Below are 21,970 nucleotides of genomic sequence, written 5' to 3' on the forward strand. Positions count from 1 at the left end.
TTACATACGTACATTTACAATTATAGGATTGTGTGAAACCTGGCTAAAACCTTACGACTTTTCAAAGGAGTTCCCTGAATATGTTTACTTTAATGTTGATGCTTGTCAAATCTCCAAACAAGGTAGGCTATCCGGTGGTATTACATTGTTAATAAAAAACACACTTTCAAAATCCATTTTGTGGTCAAAAATATGTGACAACTGTGTTTTCATTTTGCTAAAGAAATCTGTATTTAATAATGCTAAGGACACTCTTATAGGTTGTGTATACATCAATCCAGAGAATTCAAACTGGTATGTCAATAAAGCCAACAAGTGCGGCGTATCTATACTCCAGGATGCGTTAATAGATGTACTACAACAAGTGGGGGACGTCTCTATCCTCCTCGGGGGCGACTTCAACGCCCGCACTGGGACAGATTTTGATTTTGTTGAGGACGATATAATGAGAGCTCTGCACATTGACAAGTGTCATTTTCTCTGTGAGGGTATTTGCGCACAGCGATTTTCATCCGATAAGACTGTGAACAAATTTGGGCGAATTTTGCTTAATATGTGTGCTTCTCTTAACTTGTCTATACTTAATGGTCGATGTGGATCTGATGCCAGTGTGGGAAATTTTACGTTTGTGTCCCCTACAGGCGCAAGCGTTTTTGACTATGCTATCACAACAAGTGATTTGTTTACATTGTGTAAGAATTTTAACATCGGATCTCGGATCGAGTCTCCGCACGCGCCAATCAATTGCACCTTTCAGTCACGTAACACTGAAATTGACAATGCTATGTCGGGTGAGAATGTGAAGCCCGAAGTTTGTATTAAGTATACTTGGCGTGATAACTTTGGTGATCGGTTAAGAGAAAATGTCTCATGTGATGAAAGTAAGCAATTGTTTGATGATTGTATTACGTTAGCATTAACAGACATAAATGCAGCAATTAGTAAATTTACGGAAGCTTTGTTGAAGGCAGCAGATTTTACAAAGCGTATGATTGTTCAGCGTCAAGCCGGGGTTTGATAAAGAATGTGGTTATCACAGAAGAGAAGCCTTCCGACTACTAGATGTTTTTAATAGGAAAAAGGATAATGTTTCGTCACAAGCCTATTCACTGCAGCGTAAAACATATATGGATATCGTAAGGTGAAGAAAAGAGCTTTTAATGATTTGATTCGTGACAGACTTTCATCCAATATCAATAATTGCAAAACATTCTGGGAAATGTTAAGAAAATACACTGGTGTTGAAGAAAGGGAATCGTCTATCCCCATTAGTGACTGGTTTTCGCATTTTAAAAATTTATTCCAAGATATGCATACCGTCTTCTCTCGTGATATTACGAAAGATGGTGTAGATTATCCTTTTGATGATGTCACATGTTCTATCCTTGACAGCCGTATAACTGAAGACGAGGTGTTGCAAGCTATCAATCAATTAAAAAACTGTAAGTCGCCAGGAAATGATTCTCTTATTTCTGAATTTTTCAAAGCATCAAGTGATTTAATAGTACCATACCTAACAACCTTGTTTAACATTTTATTTGAAAATGGTTCGTTTCCCGAGTCGTGGTGTACTGGTGTTATCATACCTCTGCATAAGAAGGGCGATTACTCAAACCCCAATAACTACCGTGGTATCTCCTTGCTCAGCACTTTTTGTAAACTTTATGTATCTGTACTTAATTCAAGACTTACGTTCTGGTCTGATGCGTATGATAAAATTTGTGACTCTCAAGCTGGTTTTAGGAAAGGTTATAGTACTATTGATAATATATTTATTCTGCAGTCTGTAATCCAGCATTATCTGTCTAAGAAGCGTGGTAAATTATATGTTCTTTTTGTTGACTTTAAAAAGGCTTTCGATTTTGTAAATAGATCTAAACTTTGGCTAGTTCTTAAATCCAGAGGTGTGTCCCCAAAAATGTTAAATGCATTAGAATCCATTAATTCCTGTGTTAAAAACTGTGTTAAGATCAGAAATTGTTTTACAGAATGTTTTGATTGCCCTCTAGGACTTCGGCAAGGCTGCGTAATGAGTCCATTCTTATTTTCTATTTTTATAAACGACTTAGCTTTGTATATAGAATCAACATGCACTCCAGGTGTACAGCTACACCCTGACACTGTACAGATTTTTCTATTGTTGTTTGCTGATGATGTTGCACTTATTGCTGATACTGTGTATGGCCTTCAAAAACGCATAAAAGCTCTGGAAAGTTTTTGTAGTAACTATCATCTAACAGTCAACTTGGATAAAACTAAGGTAGTGGTATTTAAAAACGGGGGTATTTTATCCAAATATGAAAAGTGGTATTTCAAGGGTAAAAAACTTCAGTGTGTAAGTTCTTAAAATATATCGGTACCATTCTTTCAAAAACTCTCTCCTGGTCTTTGCATGTTAATAGTGCTGCTTTACAAGCTAAAAAGGTCCTATATTTGGTGTCATTAAATCTCTAAAAATGCTTCAACCTCTTCCTTATGACTTGTTTTTCAAAGTCTTTTATTCTAAAATATCTCCAATTCTTTTATACGGTGCCGAGATTTGGGGTGTAGATACCTACAAAGAATTAGAGCAAATCCAGATACTAGCATGTAAACGCTTTCTTGGGGTTAAACAATCTTCATCAAATCATGTGGTTCGGGGGGAATGTGGAAGGTATCCTATGTACATATGGGCTTATAAGCGTGTAGTTACTTATTGGTACAGAATTTTACATTTGCCTGAAAATAGATTAGTTAAGAAATGTTATAGATTATTATTACTTGATGTTAATAATGGTAAGATCAACTGGGTCTCTAAAATCAAACACATTCTCTGTTCGTTTGGTTTTGGCTACATATGGGAGATGCAATTTAGTAATAATCGTAGAAGTTTTATTTCGGAATGTAAACCGTTTAAAAGCCTCGTCTGAGCAAGATTGGCATGCAGCTGTTTCATCTAGCACTAAATCCCAGAGTTACTCTCTTTACAAAATTTCATTTGGCTTAGAAAGCTATATCAAGGTAGTAAATGTTTCAAAATTCAGAGCTGCTCTTGCTCAGTTGAGATGCTCCTCCCATCGGCTGCGAATTGAGACCGGTCGATATATTAAGGAAATTAGAGAACAGAGACTGTGTTTGATGTGTAACCAGAATTTTATTGAGGACGAATATCATTTTGTGCTTGTATGCAATGCTTATAATAATTTAAGAGCTGAATACATTCCTCCTAAATATTTTACAACCCCTTCTAAAAATAAATTTAATGCTCTTATGTCATCCACTAACTCTAAAATCATACGAAATCTAGCAGTCTACGTTTACAAAGCTTTTCGACCTCGTTCATTACATACAGTCTAAATATTCATTTGTGTATATGCATGTGTATGAATGTGTATGGATATGGATGTATATGTAAACTAGTGGTAATTCTTTTTTCTCCCTCTCTCTGTAAATATTTCTGTGTAATAGGCCTACGGCCTAACACTTTTGTGAATAAACAATATATATAATATACAAGTCGCGCATATATAGTATATAAGTCGCGCAATATAAGGGGACATCGCATCTTGATTCAGTTGAAATAATGCAGACAATTACTTGGGAGTCTGGAAGGAGTTATAATAAAACTGAATACGTAAGTCTTAAATTATCTGACAGGTAGTCAAAATCTGCAAAAAAGTATCTGCAGGAGGACAAAATTTTCCGGCAGGCCGACAGAAAAGTTAGCAGCCACGGGCAGGCGGGCAGGCAGTTATTTCGGACGCTGTGTCTGCTTGCACGGTCTGACCATTCACAAACACGTGGGCTAACGACAGCGTCACTGACACTACCGACACATTCAAACACATCTGGTTTATTGTCGGTAGCTCAAAATTGTAGTAGTATCTCACTCACCATGTTAACTGAAATGTCTTCACGTTTATTAGTTTCATATATCTGACTTGGAGGTATCCTTTACGAGTTATCTCGTGTTACAACACCATGCTGTTCCCGCGCTTGTCCACCCGCACTTTCCTTTGAGGGCCTCGGTTTGGTTGTCGGGCGTTGTGGTCTGTGAGGGGATGGTATATCAGGTGTTTGAAGAGTATGACAAGTTTGTCAACAACACCTGGAATGATTTCCCTTTTAACTCTTTCCCACGACGTTTGACAGCGTCCCTCTCACGGGTGAACATAAACGTGGCGATGACAGGGCGGGGTCGCGGATCCTCACCCTGACGGGGTGGTTAGTTTTTCTTCCTGATTTACAATGAAAATGCACTTTATCACTTTCAAATTAAAGTTCATCCTGAATGACCTTCTGAGCAGATTTTCAGTTTCTTCCCAAGTTCCACCATCCCCGTCGACTCCACTCAGCTCTTTGATGTTTGTAAATATAACACTGTGTCTCCCATAGAGCTATTTGGTCGATTAGTGACTCTCTCAGTTCCAAATCTTCTTCGTCAATGCTTTTCAATTCACCCATTTGTTGTTTGAGGGATTGTACGTCCCCTTCTATTGTTTTCTGGTCATTTTCCCACTCGTCAAGACTATCACTGATACAGGTAGCATTGGCTTCAATGTAAGTAGCGCGATCTTTTATCTATTGTCTTGACTTTCAGTTCCAGATTCGCAATGTTGACTTTAATGTCACTTTCGTCCTTTTCTACCCTTATCAATGCTGTTGCATCCTGATTAAGTTGCTGTGCCTGGAGACGAATGTATTGTTTGTATCGCCCTTCAACAGTATACGTCATATTCTGGTACAACGGGTTAGGTGTGAACAAAGTATATAAAGACTCACGCACTAAGCTTCCTTTTGTGTATCGACGTGGCACTCGAATAGGAATGTCCCCTCTATTCGAATCACAAGAGTCATTTTGACGAAGTCCTTTTCTACTCTTATTTTCACTCATTTTGTGACATATTGTATTTCTCTTGTCGATCTGTTGCATTAACAGCTCGCTGTACGTTTGGAATCTCGATCAGGACATTTGCAGTGAGAGCGATTCACAAACACGTCATCTTATTTCACGTTTCTATGGGTAATGATATCCCATCATACGATCCTTACACGCCTAAGGGAAGTAACTCGTCCACCTGAGCTTTATATTTTTCTTTGAGAGGTAAAATATCGAAACACACTGTGCTACAACTCCCGTTCCCCGTATGTATTAATGCAATGTTTATTACTTTGATTTGATATGGATTAGACAGCTGTCTGTCGGTGTTGATCGGTCTGTGGTTGCTCTGAGATGGTATGCCGCAGTACATCATGAATGCCCAACCACGACAGATTACGAGGCGACCAGTCCTTGTTTTCCCCCTTAAAGCAGAGCGCCAGGGTAACATAACAACTACTTTTAACTCCCCCGGTTGGACGCAGCCAGGGCATCGAACAACCGACCTTACGGATTTTTGTCCTATCCACTAGACCTCGAGTTTAATTAACTAAAACCATCCATAGTCTATGTCAGTTCGGCTTCGCATTGGTAATTGATCAAGACCTTCACTCACAGGGCCACGGATAGCCATACTATATTGACTGTACTGATTACATTAAAAAAATGTAATCAGTACAGTCAGTGTAGTATGGCTATCCGTGGCCCTGTGCCTTCACTGATTATAAGCTGATTGAGGGAACTGAACTATTTGTGTTGGAATAAGTGGCGATCATACGATGTGACATGTCATCTAACGGTGTTATATAGCTGGGGTGATGCTCATGCGTCAATACACACTCACGTTTTCAGTGAACTGTCCCTGATCCAGGTCAGTCAAGCCGGTATACGGGTCACTCGGTACAATACGATACTTCCGTGAAATGGCGAGAGGGATATGGGTCTTAGCATTCTCTTCGAGTTATACATTAACCAAAAGACATTATCATTTCTGTATTTTCAACGAAGATCGACTAACATTAAATCGTGAAGTTTAGCCAGTGAAATATGATACTTTTTGTATGGTAAAAAGAAACACCGATTACTGATCCAGGGGGAGGTAACTCTTGTCAACCTTCTGCGAACATTAGTCAGTATTGTTCACTAAGCAGGAAATATTTTTGTTTCAAAAACATCTCTCGATCTGTAATGAAATCAGTTATGAATCCACGTTACTAAGTAGGGAAAGATCGCAACTTGAGAGGGACACATATGGATGACAAGTTACCAACAAACCGACAAGACAGAAGGGGGTCCGGCCATGTTTGAGAACTAAAACATGGTGAACATTAGCATGTATTATTTTATTTTTTTTCTCATTTCATTTATTTAAAGAGCAAACCTCGACGTGTTCCAGTCTGTTTTACCATGAAATATACACATTCATGTAAATATATGAAGTAATCAACGCCAGAGAATAACTATTCTCGATCGGCAGAACAGAATGGCTTGCCATTGGGCGTAAACAAAAATAGCGGTAAAAGTAAACTACTTCACTCTGCCGAATGTTAAGCTGCGTTGTATAATATTGCATTGATGCATTATCCGTTTATGTTTTCGGACAAATGTATGCAAACATCATCCAACCATAAATATTGACATATTAATGATGTGTTTAGTATTACAATAGTACCATGAAATTGTGTAAACACGTGTATACAGTTGACACTGCAACATTTACCTCGAATAAATTATCTGCTTGCTATCAAATACAAGAGGACATGTTGTTTCCTCATAGATAAGGGACTTTTCTAAGATAAGGGACCTTTCTTCACTTGTACTACGCTAGCCTGCGCTATCAGCTGGGATGTTTATTGTCATAGCCAGTCAAGAACTGGTATTGGCAACGAAGCAGGAAACTGAGTCACATTATCTGTACGGTACACGTGAGTGTGGAGTGTCAGTATTTACACAGCGTCGCGTATGAAGGATGGCTTCTGTATTTGTCTCCCCTGTAAAACCTGGTTGCTTTGTGTTAATGGTATTGATACTGATGAACCCGAGATACACACACAGTACGACCAGCAATACTACCACAGGTGAGAAACAGTTTTCATATTGTGGGTTATCCCGTCTTGTGTATGAATGAGCACTTGTATAGGTGCGGGTGCAGGTGTATTTATTAGATTTCCTACTTAGATTTTGTACTCTGATGTGGATTATTTGTATTGGAGTTACATGCGATTTCAATAATTCACTCTGTTTCAAGAAAATGATTATTGAGCATGACAGTGTGTATACATATATTGTTCTGTCAAACTCGATATATCAGAATAATTATCGCATCTTTAAGTGCCATTTTCTATTAAACCGTGAAGTTTAGCCAGTGAAATATGATACTATTTGTATGGTAAAAATAAACACTGATTACTCATCCAGGGGGAGGTAACTCTTGTCACCCTTCTGCAAACATTAGTCAGTATTGTTCACCAAGCAGGAATATTTAGTTTCAAAAATTTCTCTCGATCTGTAATGAAATCAGTTATGAATCCACGTTACTAAGTAGGGAAAGATCGCAACTTGATAGGGACACATATGGATGACAAGTTACCAACAAACCGACAAGACAGGAGGGGGTCCGGCCATGTTTGAGAACTAAAACATGGTGAACATTAGCATGTATTATTTTAGTTTTTTTTCTCATTTCATTTATTTAAAGAGCAAACCTCGACATTTTCCAGTCTGTTTTATCATGAAATATACACATTCATGTAAATATATGAAGTAATCAACGCCAGAGAATAACTATTCTCGATAGGCCGAACAGAATGGCTTGCCATTGGGCGTAAACACAAAATAGCGGTAAAAGTAAACTACTTCACTCTGCCGAATGTTAAGCTGCGTTGTATAATATTGCATTGATGCATTATCCGTTTATGTGTTCGGACAAATGTATGCAAACATCATCCAACCATAAATATTGACATATTTATGATGTGTTTAGTATTACAATAGTACCATGAAAATGTGTAAACACGTGTATACAGTTTACACTGCAACATTTACCTCGAATAAATTATCTGCTTGCTATCAAATACAAGAGGACATGTTGTTTCCTCATAGATAAGGGACTTTTCTAAGATAAGGGACCTTTCTTCACTTGTACTACGCTTGCCTGCGCTATCAGCTGGGATGTTTATTGTCATAGCCAGTCATGAACTGGTATCAGTAACGAAGCAGGAAACTGAGTCACATTATCTCTACGGTACACGTGAGTGTGGTGTCAGTATTTACACAGCGTCGCGTATGAAGGATGGCTTCTGTGTTCATCTCCCCTGTAAAACCTGGTAGCTTTGTGTTATTGGTACTGATACTGATGAACCCGAGCCACACACACAGTACTACCAGCAATACTACCACAGGTGAGAAACAGTTTTCATATTGTGGGTTATCTCGTCTTGTGTATGAATGAGCACTTGTATAGGTGCGAGTGCAGGTGTATTTATTAGGTTTCCTACATAGAGTTTGTACTTTGATGTGGATTATTTGTATTGGAGTTACATGCGATTTCGATAATTCACTCTGTTTTAAGAAAATGATTATTGAGCATGACAGTGTGTATACATATATTGTTCTATCAGAATAATTTTCGCATCTTCAAGTGCCATTTTCTACAATTTCTAGGCATGGCTAATAGTGTTAGTTTATAAGTGTGTTGACCCTTAACTATATAAAACGTCAACGCCAGAGAATAACCAGTCTCGATTATCCGACGAAACAGATTCCATTGTGCGTGAACGGCAAAATAGCAATAAAAAGTGTATGAGTCTCTGAAACTGTGAATAAATTAACTGAGTCATGGATTTGACATAATAAAACATGTTCAAATGTATTGGTAAAATATGTTTTTCACGTAACTAAAAAGATCCAATGCTATAAATGCTCGATGTAAAGAGTCACAACTCGCTGTGATTTGCATTCCTTATCCAAATCAGAATTCATTGCTACTTATAAACAGATTCTTTTCAATATAGGACATTATATAGTTTTGAATATGATCCCTGGTCCATCAGCACTATTCCCGTGATTGTGGTTATTATTTTTAAAATGTCAAAACGTCGATTACGGTTGTCAATATGGCGCAAAATTGTGAAAAGTAGCAGCTTTTGTCATTAGCGTCATTACAAGTGGTAGACTAGACAAACTGCATATCTTTAGTAAATTAAGGATGTTTGGCTCTCATTCTATGAAGGTTCATACTCTAATAAACTCATACAACTTTTAAATGTTTTTCACATTTTGTTTACCTCAAAGGATTTAGGCCTAGATTTAAACACAAGTTTATTAAGTACGTGTGACATCATGTTTACACTGACAGCCATACAACAACCAGCTGTATCGCGGAATAAAATAGTTCCTCAAAACAGAGGTGGCATGAGCGTATGTTTGCAGAACGTACTCTTCAGAAACATCTGACACAACACATGTATTCAAATAATATCACCATTAGATAAGGAAGGTCTCTCAAAATCTCCCTCAGTAAGTCAGTCACAATGACAGCGCGTCCTGAGCCGACACAATACACGTGATGGGAGCGATTTCGAAAGTCTAATGAACATGTGGCGGTTACATGTTTCAGTCATCATTGATCAATTGGCCGTTCATTGAAGGGCGATTAAAGATGATCCAAATATACACTGAGTTCACTTCATAGATTACTGTGGACTGTCACTGTCAGCGTGGCCACGGATTGAGTCCATACTACGATAGTTTGGATGTGCATTTCTTCGTTTTGCTCACTAGCATGGGTCATAGCAAGGCTAATAGTGAACGATCATGCAGTCAAGCTCTCTGACTTTTCTCAATGGATGATAAAACTCTGAGTTCAAGATTAAAGGTCTAAATGATCAGTGAGAACGCTTCTGTATGTATTCGTGCTAGGGAAAACCCTGGGAATATGGAAGCAGTCCGTCAGTGTTTACGTCATTTCAAAAACACGGTCTTGTCCATACTCTTATGAACGTCAATTTCGCGATCATGTGACCGACTTATCATCCAATGTAAAAGCCGTATATGATGTAAACTTCAAATTAAAAAATATATATATGATATATATGTGTGATATATTGTAGTTACAGGCACAATCGATTTCACATTACAGGATCTTCAACAAAGATTACAAAATACACGGCGACAAGTCCAAATTACAAAAACGGTAATACTTTCACTATCTGTTGTGAAAACAAATGTGTTATTGTCCTATTGTAAAGTTTTTAGAGTGCATATTACATCTGGACATTATTATTGTTATTCTCTTGAAAATGTTTCTTTACGAACTGTATTTGTTTCATTTCCTATGCAATTTTTGACCGAGTTATATAAGTATTTCATTTTATTAAATAGAATGAGTGAGTGAGTTGGGTTTAACGCCGTTTTTAACAGTATTCCAGTTAAATCGCGGCGTGTCAGATCAATGTGGGAGGAAAGCCCGGAGTGATATTTATTCCATTTTATTAAATAGATCCCATGCAATGTGTAGGTATATATGTAATCCATTTTATAAAATAGATCCCATGCAATATGTGACCGAGGTATATATGTAATCCATTTTATTAAATAGATCCCATGCAATATGTGCCCCAGGTATATATGTATTCCGTTTTATTAAATAGATCCCATGCAATATGTGACCCAGGTATATATGTATTCCATTTTATTAAATAGATACCATGCAATATGTGACCGAGGTATATATATATTCCATTTTATTAAATAGATCCGATGCAATATGTGACCGAGGTATATATGTATTCCATTTTATTAAATAGATCCCATGCAATATATGACCGAGGTATATATGTATTCCATTTTATTAAATAGATCCGATGCAATATGTGACCGAGGTATATATGTATTCCATTTTATTAAATAGATCCCATGCAATATGTGACCGAGGTACGTAGGACCAAGGAATACTCCTGAATATGACCCATATTTCGTCAGCACTATTCCCCTGCTTGTGGGCTGCAAAAATGTCAAAACGTCAACGACCGTCATATTTTTTTAACCTCTCCTCATAATTAAGCTTAATCCCTGTGACATAACTGATTAACACAATCAAATCACTGTTTAAGCTAAAGCGCTTACTCACTCACTATTTGACTCAGTCTATCCTGTTTTGATTAAGGTATGAATTATTTGTTGAACTAATGATATAATTGTTTCTCCTCAGACAACTTAACGTTTGAATCTTCCTGTGTTGCTCTCAATTGGTCGGCAGCGGTGACAAACTGCATCGACAACGATGCCGAGATATTCTCTGTAGAAGATTTAATTACATCCATCGGCAGCAATGTGTTGAAGAATGCTACTGCTGAACACACCAAGATATGGATAAACATAAATGGTAATGTTGTGAACCTTGATCACCCGCCACTGCTTTTACTGAACCTTACTCTCCCTCACTTCAAGCTTGTGACATGAGCTACAGTTCTACAATGTTGATTGCTACCCAGACAGAACAGCGAAACAGATTGACATTCAACTGACAATGGTTAATTATTGTTGAAAACATCCAATTGTTATAAACAGATATTACAATGGATGAACATCCACTGAATAATATTCTTAACCTAACAGATACCTGCTGGACATCTTTCAATGGGTCATTCGAGGGCGCCAACTGTAGTGACTCCAACTATTATGTCTGCACATCGAACACAAGTACCAGTAAGTATCTATGCCAGAGTGTATCTGTTGACATCATAAATACTAGTACACAGGCAAGGGCGTATGGCAGTGAGTCGATTAGTGTACCCTTCTGAGTAAACAGCCTGCCATGGTCTCAAAGTGTTCGTATGAATATACTCCAAGCTCAAATATGATGAGGATAACCTTGTCATCAACTCTCATGTTTACGAGGGTTGGACACGATCAGTGATATATGCATCTTGTCAAATGTGAAAGATGAGACAAAAGGCACGGTTTACACATTGATATATTGACATGTTTTGCGGCTGGCGTTACGTTACACAGCTCGACTTGACTAGTTACGTATGTAAAATGGGTAACACTTCTGATGTAAGTTAATGGTACTATTTATGAGAAATAAGATATGTGTATTTAAAACAGATTTTCGCGCTTTCTACATAATTTGTATCTTACATTGACAGGTTCTGATTGGTACGTACCTTGTCGAAATGAAACCACGGATGCTTCCACGCAAGGTACATATCATGTATACAATTGTAGTTCCTCCATATCCAACCGGTGTTATGTCTTTTATGTAAAATGTACATTGATCGGCAGAAACGAATATTACTTGGCGATATGTGTTTTGTATTTATATACACATTAACGCCTCAATGTTCGTGAAATAGTATTCAATCGGGTAAATGCTGAAATATGCCAAGGCATGTTAGAATATATCAGTAACATATTTTTGTAAACATGGATTACCATTTACCTATTTTATCCTTGACAAGTACAAGTCTACATATCTGTTGATGCACGGCCGTGTACAGCTATAGAGACATACAATAAAGATATCTCACCTTTTGTATTCTTTAAACACAACTATCGATGGTATATTCTTGCCCTTCACACTCCTAGTGGGGGCACGGGTGGCCTAGTCTAAGGCACCGCAATTCGCTCTGCAATGTTGCGTCCCTTGGGCACTCCAGAAACTGATGATCGTAGGTTCGATTATGTTTCTATGTTTGTGAGCATTATACATGTGCTCGTGGGTTACACCTAAATGGTGAACGTCTTAGACCTGGAACTCTTCGGGCTTTCTTCCGACATGAAGCTTATACACCGTGACGTTAAACCAATCTCTCACTCACACTTTCCCCTAATGAAAGCGCGAGAAGTAGCCTCGGAACGTCATATTTAGAGATTTGAGAGCTGATGTCCATAAATCTTGTATCTCGTTTATGTATCTTGACCTTGTTCATGTTTCTATAGTAACGCACATGCGTGGCAGTGTATATAGTTGTACTTGAACGTTGTATCCACACAGGATCTACAACATCAACACCACAGATTCAAACCACAACCCAGGGATCAAACACAAAAGGTAACCCACATGACTGTAAAACTGAGTAATGGTACATTGCGCGCTTTATCATCGTGTAATCATAGTTTAGGTTGTGTGAATTACTGACAACAGTATTTAATTAATGATTATGAACAATCATTACATGTTTTATTACATTTCTATGAAATTACTTATTAATAAAATAGTAAATATAGAGTAGCAAATTTATTCATATAGTCATATTCTTGTTTTACATAAAGACGTTGGTTGACGTTTAATAATAGTTTCACATGAACATAACCATGCATGTTTATATGTGTTCTCAGTTCTAATCATCGCTTCTGTGGTATGTGTGATAGTGGCTCTTGTTGCTGTGGTCATAATCTCAGGCTGTTATATCATTAAACGGTGAGATTTTTATTTTAATCTAATCAAATGACCTATAATTATGTTAAAAATAGCGAGTATCGATCCGAAAAAAACGTCATCATCTCATTCACCCAAAACCCTCACCCCATCAGGTCATTCCTATTCTCTCTATCTTCCCAGCTCTGTATATTATAGAAGGTTTGTTTCTGTATTCAGCAACAAGAAACCAATCAAGTACGCAGTGAGAACTGAGAGTGTTATGTATCACAGACAGCACCCGGATCCTGGTATAGTAGAAGAACCGCAGCTGGCAGATGTGCAGCTGGTATGTCCTACAGAAGCTGACGGTGGAAACAGTGGCATGAGTGAAAGGCAGGACGGTGAATATGACATTCTGTGTCGACCAGTGGGCAATGGAGGTAAAGTTGTCCCGTCAGACAGCACGGCCGTGTACAGCCATCTGTGTGCATCTAACGCAGCAGCTGGACCCCAGGAAGAAAACAATTATGACACCACCACGCTGCCACAGTATGACAGGAGGCCTGTTGACAGGATATATGACAGAATACATGTGCCTGACAATTAAATATACTCATATGTAGTAACGAAGGATATAAAAATCCCTGTTAGTGGTGGCAATAGATGAGTGCTTCTTTGTTCAGTTGATCATTGGTTATTGTATTTATTGGTAGCGCAATGATTGCGATACTGCCGACGTATTAGCTATACCTGTAACACTTTCGCCATACATCGTCAGTTTAGCAGTATGTCTGTTTCATGTATTTTCGACTGAAAATAAAACTTCCTCTCAATAGTATGACGGATTTAAACGATTATGTTTATGTCTATTAAAACACAATAGAGCTAGGAAGTAGGAAATAATTTCTGATTGTTTTTCTTCCACGAACATGCTCTGATGTACATAGGATTACAATATACTTTCATATATGACATGCAAAATAGGTTTTAATAGGTTATCTGTGACTTCGTTGTAGATGTCAGTTCACAAATCACAAGACAAATGCAACATAAATGTTTCTGATATATTCATACACCCTTCCCTAAAAAATAGTAAGAGTTTTTGTTACTCTTGAAAATGTACTGATAATCATTGAGGAAGCTATGGTGTGCGAACACTTAACCAGTGCTGACAGCGCGATATATCCACAAACACATACAGACTCGTGAAGATCTGGGGTAAAATACGTCTTCAGCAACCAATGCTTGCCGTAAAAGGCGACAATGCTTGTCGTAAGAACCGACTAACGGAGAGGGTGGTCAGGCTCGCTGACTTGGTTGATTCACGTCATCGTATCCCAATTGAGTGGATCGACGCTCATGATGTCAATCACTGGATTGTCTGGTCCATACTCGATTATTTACAGACCGCCGTCATAAAGCTGACATATTCTTGAGCAACAAACAAACAAACAACAAACACACACAGCTAAAGTTACATAAGCAATGTCTATAGGCCCTGGATGTGCCCCTAATATATAGACAAAGCAAAGTATTTATGATGTCAAAATACTCTTTTTTTATTCGAATTACTTTCCCTCCTCCAGGAGTTCATCATCCATCCATCACCCAATCATCTATCCATCATGTAATCACCCATCCATCCATCAATCTATATTAATATATCTGTAGCTATATATTTATGTGCACATAATTTGTTTGCATTTTGTCCAATTTAAGTTCCATTTCTACTTGTTACTCACAGCGTGCACTGTCAATAATACACAATATTTGATAGAGCCGGTGATAGAATCACGCTCAATAATGCAGCTTTTTCGTATGCATGTACATGTATATGCAGCTCAAAGAAACTGGTAACACAAACTGCACACTGATACACAAGGAAGCAAAAGAGAATATACCCTTTCCGCGAACACATTTTGTTATCACTGATTTTCAGTGGCCCATTCGTATAATTTCCACAGCTATTTGCCCTATATACCAAGTGGAAACTGTTTCGACAGAATCTCTGGGCTGCTTATTTATTCTCTTGCGTTGAAAATTTATATGTACTACAATCAACACAATTTCCTCGATACGAAGAGTTAAACGTGTAAGTGGGAAAGGAAAGATATCAAAATGTGATATCCAATATCAACATGCACGTACATGTATATCAAGCGGGTACATATTTAATGTTTTGTATACCTAGCAACATTATTAATTACATACATCATTTATGGTCCTTGTGTGCGTTTTCAAAATGCCACTGCACTACATAAAATATCAATGATCAACAATATGCAAAGATTGTTTTTATTTTTCGGACATATGTATTCAAGTGAAGGACGAAGTGATAATAAAAGCTGCGACAGTCCACACAAAGTTTCCGCGTTTTCCCGTATCGAGTCAAGTCATGTGAAAAATACGTGTACCAGTGACCCACATCATTGAATTGTTTTGAACCTTTCTGCATAATATATATCACGGTCAAATTGTATAAGCACTGACAAATAGTCTCTATGAAAGCTAGCATTATAACCTGAATGTCAAACATTAACCTCATCGGACAATCTCGACATGATTGGAACTAACAACCTACTTCCTGCAAATAACACGTGACCCTCACAGATAGATGGCTAGCTGACCCAACGTACAATTAGTATTAATATTTCACAGTGTTTAACTTGAATCCTGTTTAAACCTTGCCCAATTGCCACTGAACAAGAGGCACCATATCTAAGTAGTCAGAAATGTATTAACATACCATACATATTGGTGTCACAGGAACTTTTGTTGTTGAGTATATATTTTTTCAGATATATATGAAAGCGATAGAAAGGTTATATCATGATATGTACCAGTTCTTGAATAGGTTCTGTACATATTAAAGTTAGTTTTCAATGCCTTGTTTTCAAGTAAATGGTCAATTAATCCAATTAACTATGCCTTAGCTATTCCTCCAGGATATACGCACATCTACAGACACTTCACTGTCATTATGACACAGTGATGACAATGATATGGTTTTGTGAGTATCAGGCAAGAAGAATGTATCCCCCTGTACAAGTCATCAATAAAGCTTTTAAATTATCATTGGCTAATAGCAGATGTCATTTTGTGATTAATATGTTAACATTTGCTTGATTAGTCTTTGTATCGTGTCAGCGTACCCCGACGGCGTGGATTGCTGTTGACAGGGTAACCTCCCCAAACCCCTACATCCCATTACCCTACAGCTTAAGACAACAAAGTTCACGGTCCATGGCAGTGCTAATCCCCAGTCTGTTACCTATTTCAAACAATGGAACAACCCATGAAACACGAATAGATTGCGATAAATATTTAATTACGATTACGATATTATTCAAAATTCATAATACATTATAATAAAGTGTTCATTTTTCAAAATTCATAATACATTATAACAAAATGTTCATTTTTCAAAATTCGTAATATCAATCACTGTATTGTCAGGTACCAGTCGCCGTCATGCAGCTAAGGGTATTGTGCGGAGTCATATAACATTTAAAAGCAAATATTATAGTTGTTGATGTTATTGTTGTGTTAGTCTACGTCACTATCACCGATCGGCGAACGGTGTCGTGTAACGGTAGTTACGTCATCTGAGATAGCACCTCCGTCCTGAATATAATCTCCTTGTGGCCGGATGCCAAAACGGATATCACGATGCTTGGTGAGGCTCTGTTGAGTGAGTGAGAAGTGCTACAGCCTCTTTCAACAGTATTTTAGTCCTATTACAGGAGTGTAATGTTTGAGGATGTGCGATGCACATCGTAGACGTTTACGACTTTTGGTTGAACTAGGATAAAGCGATGGCATGTCGAATTGAGAATTCAAACCCAGGACTAGCGGATCCTGGCACGAATAAGAGAAGCAACTCTTACATGGCAGATCCATACGGACAACTGATTCATGTAATGCACTATTTGTCATGGCTGAATCCATTTCTACATCGTGATGTTATCGACAGCATCTAGGCTCTCATTTTCGAATTGCTATATTTTTTATACTGTTCTCGCACGTCTCGTGTTACCGTGATATGTCGCATTCACACACCAGGAAGTCGAAACACATGATAGTGTCAATATGCTAGAGACGAAGGTGAGTATACAGCGCCACACACTTAGTTAACCACTTAAAATATGCGAAACGTACTCAAAACATTTTCCATTTAATCAAATGCATAACAACATAAAGTTGCTATGCAAACAGTCTGACATCACGTGACATTGTAGGCAATGGAGTATGGAGGTAAGGCACGCGGCATTCACGTGATCACCGATCAGTGCACTAACAAGGAAATATTTCCAACCCCTTATTTAATTTCAGTTTGACATATTTGTTTTGACAGTATCCACCGGTTTATCTTGATCGCGAGTTCAGTGATGAACAGCACATGGCCATTCGCGCGCTTGTTCATGCAGAGCGCGCTCCACGTGGAACTGGTCCGAACAGGTGAGACAAATACCATGTGCATATATGGAATGTGAAAGTGCACTGAATTTATCTTAAGCTTAAATCATTTTAAGATGTAACAACTTAGCACAGATACAACAATAGAAGTATAACACAACAACCGTCTTAGGGTCAGGTGTAGCTACACGACATACAGCAGGACAGGTTGTCTGTATGATTATATGGAGTACTGCGCAGGCGCAGAGAATACTTTGCGAAGAAATGTCGTTATGATTTCCGTCTCAGAACTGGGTGCGAACTGACCGGACCCCAAATACAAAGTAGACGCAATTTATGGATAATATTTCTGGGTACTTGATCATCAGCACGAATTAAATGTATTGAACGTAGCGGTATTTTTGATAGCAATAATTCACTTTTAGAATAAGGGGGATAAGACCGTTTAGTTTTTGACACTGGTTAGTGACAGAATAGAGTGGAAACTCTTCTTGAAATTTAAAGTAAATATTTGTTAACATATGCACCTGTATGGTTTTGTAATCATATGTACATACGGCTTTTCCTTCGATAACTTCTCAGAATAAGTAAGTGCAACACTTTAGTGTTACAAGAGACAAAAGATTGATCACACATTGCCTAAACACATGTTCTGGATTATGTTTATTATGAAAAAAACACGAACTACTCTCAATAATGTAGTTTATGCATAACATCTTTCACACATGATCATACTTAACTGCATATTGATCTTTGTTTGCAGCATCGTATTTAGCCCTGGCGGGAGTTATCGCCCTTCTCCTGTGTCTACTCCTGCTCGCTACTATCAACACATGCCTCATCTGCAGGTATACTTTCAGTAATAGGCTGTCTCTCATTTCGTAGTATTAATACTTCTGTGACGTTGTACTATTTGCACGCATAGTACCTGGTGTTTTCTCGTATCTACATTTTCGACAGGATTGCATGCGAGTTGGTCTAAGTTAACTGACACTGACGCTCCAGGACCCCGTTCCACAAAGCGACCTTTGCTCTACGATTGTCGTAATTCACTGTTAAAGTATGGGACCGACGATGGTCTTAGCACTCTGATCACTTTGCGAAATGAGGCCATGACGATTACCCTTTTGGCACGTCTTAATATAATGGAAGGAGATTACATTGCACATCCTACCCATAATTAATTTGTATATATTGAAAGTTTGCACTCCTAACTTTAAACATAGAATGTTATTCATTGATAAAATCTTTACATAATATTGCAAATGTTAATTATATTATTCGCTGTTTTGTATGCATTTCATACGGCATTTGCCCTTACTGACAACGCGTCAAGGACGAAGTAATTCAAATATGTTTCCTTGTCGTTTAAGAAACCCAAGCGAAAAACGACCATCTCCATACATCGAATCCATGACAGATGACCCCAGAGCAGCGGGTCAATGTTCACCATATCATATGACACACCTACATGCACAGCGTGACGGCTCTGCAAAACCTGCTAGAAAATCCTCTGGAAGCGGGGGATACGCCAAGCCCTTCCACCCTGGCCGAGGAGTCAGTCTGAGCAAACACTATGTGACAGTAGACATAGAGCCTAACAATGGGCACGGTTCTGCACCGATGACAGATGTTGGCCATCAATGCAGCACATGGTACGACACTGACATTGTCGTTCTTAGGAGTCCTCAAAACTCTTGCTTGAGAGACAATGGGCGCTACTCGTGTAACGCCACAGACCCTTTGAATTCACTGATTTTCTGAGACTTTAACAGATGGGATCAGAGACTGAATTCGTTAATGTATCAATTCTGATGTTCCAGCTTTAGATAAGCAGCAAAGAATGCCATGTATATATGCATATTGCTCATTTGAGTTTTCCTGAATAAAACTTTTTTATTAATTCTTTTATTCTATATATTCCCATCATGCACCGGTGTGCTGTTGCACTACTAGGTCATATTAGACATGCATCAACTGACAACAGATGGGTTGAGAACAAATATGGCAAACACGTTTTGAAGCAAAATGCATCATTCAAAGTCACGTACATGTCTCTCTAACACATCTTGTATTCCATTCACTATTGTGCCTTGTGAACGCAGCGGCGTCGGCAGATAATCAAATTTTATTATTCCCCAGGGTAGACGTTATATATTTTACACATCGTCCGTTGTTGGTGTTAATTTGAGCCCTGGGGTATGTTCAAAAGTAGACAGCGACGTGCTCCAGCATCTAGTGTCGTCTTTGTTAAGTTATGAAGGGGTTTATTTGTCATATATAATTTCGTGTTGAATACTGTTTCAATTTCGTATCGGTAACATTAACGTGACGGGTAATTGAGTACAAACATTTCAAAGACATCCGTCTATTAAGTCAAGCAAATGGCTTTATGTATCATCATAAGCTTGTGTCAAAACAGGAAATATTTAATACATTTAATAGCATAGCCTATATAGGCTTGACTACATATTGGTTGTCAGTGTTGATCCTAGTGGAGTATGTGATGGACACCACGTGCCTGTCTACATCTGCAGTGGGGCTGGTTGGTGTGGCTCTCATCGTGTTTCTACTTTTAAGAAGGTAGGAAACTCATGGTAATTTGGTCGTTACTTTCCCACATTATTCACCAGCAGTGTTTGTGATCAATCAAATTAATGCAATACATAACACATAAATCAATTGTGAAATATAATGCCTGTGTTTGTCTGACCATTTGAAAATATATGACTTTGTGTTAATCATTTGTCCACAAGACTAACGATGCCATTATATTGTATGATAACACAATGCAGTGATGACAATAATCAGACATCTGAAATCAGTGAAACTGCCTAACTTCCTTGTCGCCCTGTGACGCACCGACCTAGACACGATCCTCTTCCTTGTACTCACATGGCCGAATCACAAGAGTAGTTTCAGTAAACGTTCATTTCCGTTCCCAGATGTATGGTTGTAATACTAGTAATACTCACCCTCAAGTACACACTAGACTATCCTCAAAGTGTATCCTATATGACATACTATATGTGTCTAACTCATGTCATTAGTTTTAAACGTTGTTAATATTGTTCCGTAATACATATCTTACTATACCACAAAGCAGCTGCTCAGTTGTAAGGAGTCGATGTGATGCAAAACTTAAACGTTTACCACTTTGGTGAAACCTATCAAACCAGATAAAGTGCTACGAAACCTAGAAACATAATCAGGGTAACTGGGTTCTAACCACGATCATATGTTTCTGGCACGCCTAAGTTACGCCATTCTGCATAACGAATTTCTCATTGCTCACATAAAGGCCTTTCCCTGTAACTCATGCATATATTTCCCTTTGTCATTACACATTTAATTTCACCAAATCTTTGAGTAACCTGTGTGATTTTCCTTTAGATTTCACCGGCTCATACAAGCCACACTGCGGATCGAACTGTCGAAGTTCCTGCAACCAGACAGCAGACATAACGATATTGAAACAACCCCGACCAGTCGGGTCAAATCTGGGGGTGCACTGAGGACTTACCCCTTGACCCCTGGGATGTGCACTGGATGCCTGGCGGGTGGAGGGTACATTCGGATGGACACAGACAACATGTCGGATACATCTCATGAAGAAAATGTAACTTACAACGAATATGGCTGCACCTCTGTAACAGTGTAATGTTTAGTTACAATGACTTGCTCACACTAATAGTCATACACATTTAGTTACCCCTCTCGGAGCAGGATCGCGCAACAAAACGAAGAGAGAGTTAGACAGAGTTACCTCTCTCTGAGAAGGAACGCACAACAAAACGAAAACAGAGTGGAGTTTCGTATTCAAATAGAATATATTAATGGACATTACAAAAACACCTCTTGAATAAACAATATACAAAGTCTGTTTGGTTGTAGATCATTGTTGCAAACATGAAACTGTTGCATTTGTGAAAGTCAGTAAAATGATAACGTGTCTGATATGCTTGAAGGACTCTCATCTTTTAGAAATGACACACATTGATACCTGTCAGCTTTGACACAAACGCGTCAACAAAGGCAAATAGTTCCTGCACACAGATATGAGGTATACATATAAGGGATAAAACATAACTGCTAGCAACGACGGGTTCTCTTTAACTGTGACACATATCACTTCACACACTAACCAACATAATGCCTCTTACAACAAGGGGCGGTCGGGTAGCCTAGTGGTTAAAGCGTTCGCTCGTCACGCCGAAGACCCGGGTTCGATTCCCGACATGGGTGCAATGTGTGAAGCCCATTTCTGGTGTCCCCCGCGTGATATTGCTGGAATATTGCTAAAAGCGGCGTAAAACCCCACTCACTCACTC

The 21,970-nt window shown here is 38.4% G+C and overlaps 3 protein-coding genes across 5 annotated transcripts; all 3 read left to right on the plus strand.

Annotated features, from left to right (window-relative positions):
* Positions 1–8,095: 8,095 nt before the first annotated feature.
* LOC124136739 lies at positions 8,096–14,061 on the plus strand. 2 transcript variants are annotated; one of them, XM_048380574.1, is made up of 8 exons: positions 8,096–8,259; positions 9,999–10,052; positions 11,070–11,243; positions 11,477–11,566; positions 12,010–12,063; positions 12,858–12,914; positions 13,202–13,283; positions 13,461–14,061. In XM_048380574.1, exons 1-8 carry the CDS (start codon positions 8,151–8,153, stop codon positions 13,828–13,830), a joined length of 990 nt encoding a protein of 329 aa, XP_048236531.1. In that variant the 5' UTR covers positions 8,096–8,150; the 3' UTR covers positions 13,831–14,061. The 2 variants fall into 2 exon arrangements, with proteins under 2 accessions (XP_048236531.1, XP_048236532.1); XM_048380575.1 differs by lacking the exon at positions 9,999–10,052.
* Positions 14,062–17,297: 3,236 nt separating this feature from the next.
* On the plus strand, positions 17,298–19,542 carry LOC124136738. 2 transcript variants are annotated; one of them, XM_046502736.2, is made up of 4 exons: positions 17,298–17,327; positions 17,578–17,681; positions 18,403–18,487; positions 19,013–19,542. In XM_046502736.2, exons 1-4 carry the CDS (start codon positions 17,313–17,315, stop codon positions 19,061–19,063), a joined length of 255 nt encoding a protein of 84 aa, XP_046358692.2. In that variant the 5' UTR covers positions 17,298–17,312; the 3' UTR covers positions 19,064–19,542. The 2 variants fall into 2 exon arrangements, with proteins under 2 accessions (XP_046358692.2, XP_048236487.1); XM_048380530.1 differs by lacking the exon at positions 17,298–17,327 and having other exon boundaries at positions 17,466–17,681.
* A 382-nt stretch (positions 19,543–19,924) lies between these two features.
* Positions 19,925–21,818, plus strand: LOC124136737. Its single transcript, XM_046502735.2, has 2 exons — positions 19,925–20,222; positions 21,033–21,818. Exons 1-2 carry the CDS (start codon positions 20,032–20,034, stop codon positions 21,298–21,300), a joined length of 459 nt encoding a protein of 152 aa, XP_046358691.2. The 5' UTR covers positions 19,925–20,031; the 3' UTR covers positions 21,301–21,818.
* Positions 21,819–21,970: the final 152 nt, after the last annotated feature.

The sequence above is a fragment of the Haliotis rufescens genome, unplaced genomic scaffold (genome assembly GCF_023055435.1).
Source record: "Haliotis rufescens isolate VD_foot unplaced genomic scaffold, xgHalRufe1.0.p SCAF_31, whole genome shotgun sequence".
NCBI classification, from domain to species: Eukaryota; Metazoa; Mollusca; class Gastropoda; order Lepetellida; family Haliotidae; genus Haliotis; species Haliotis rufescens.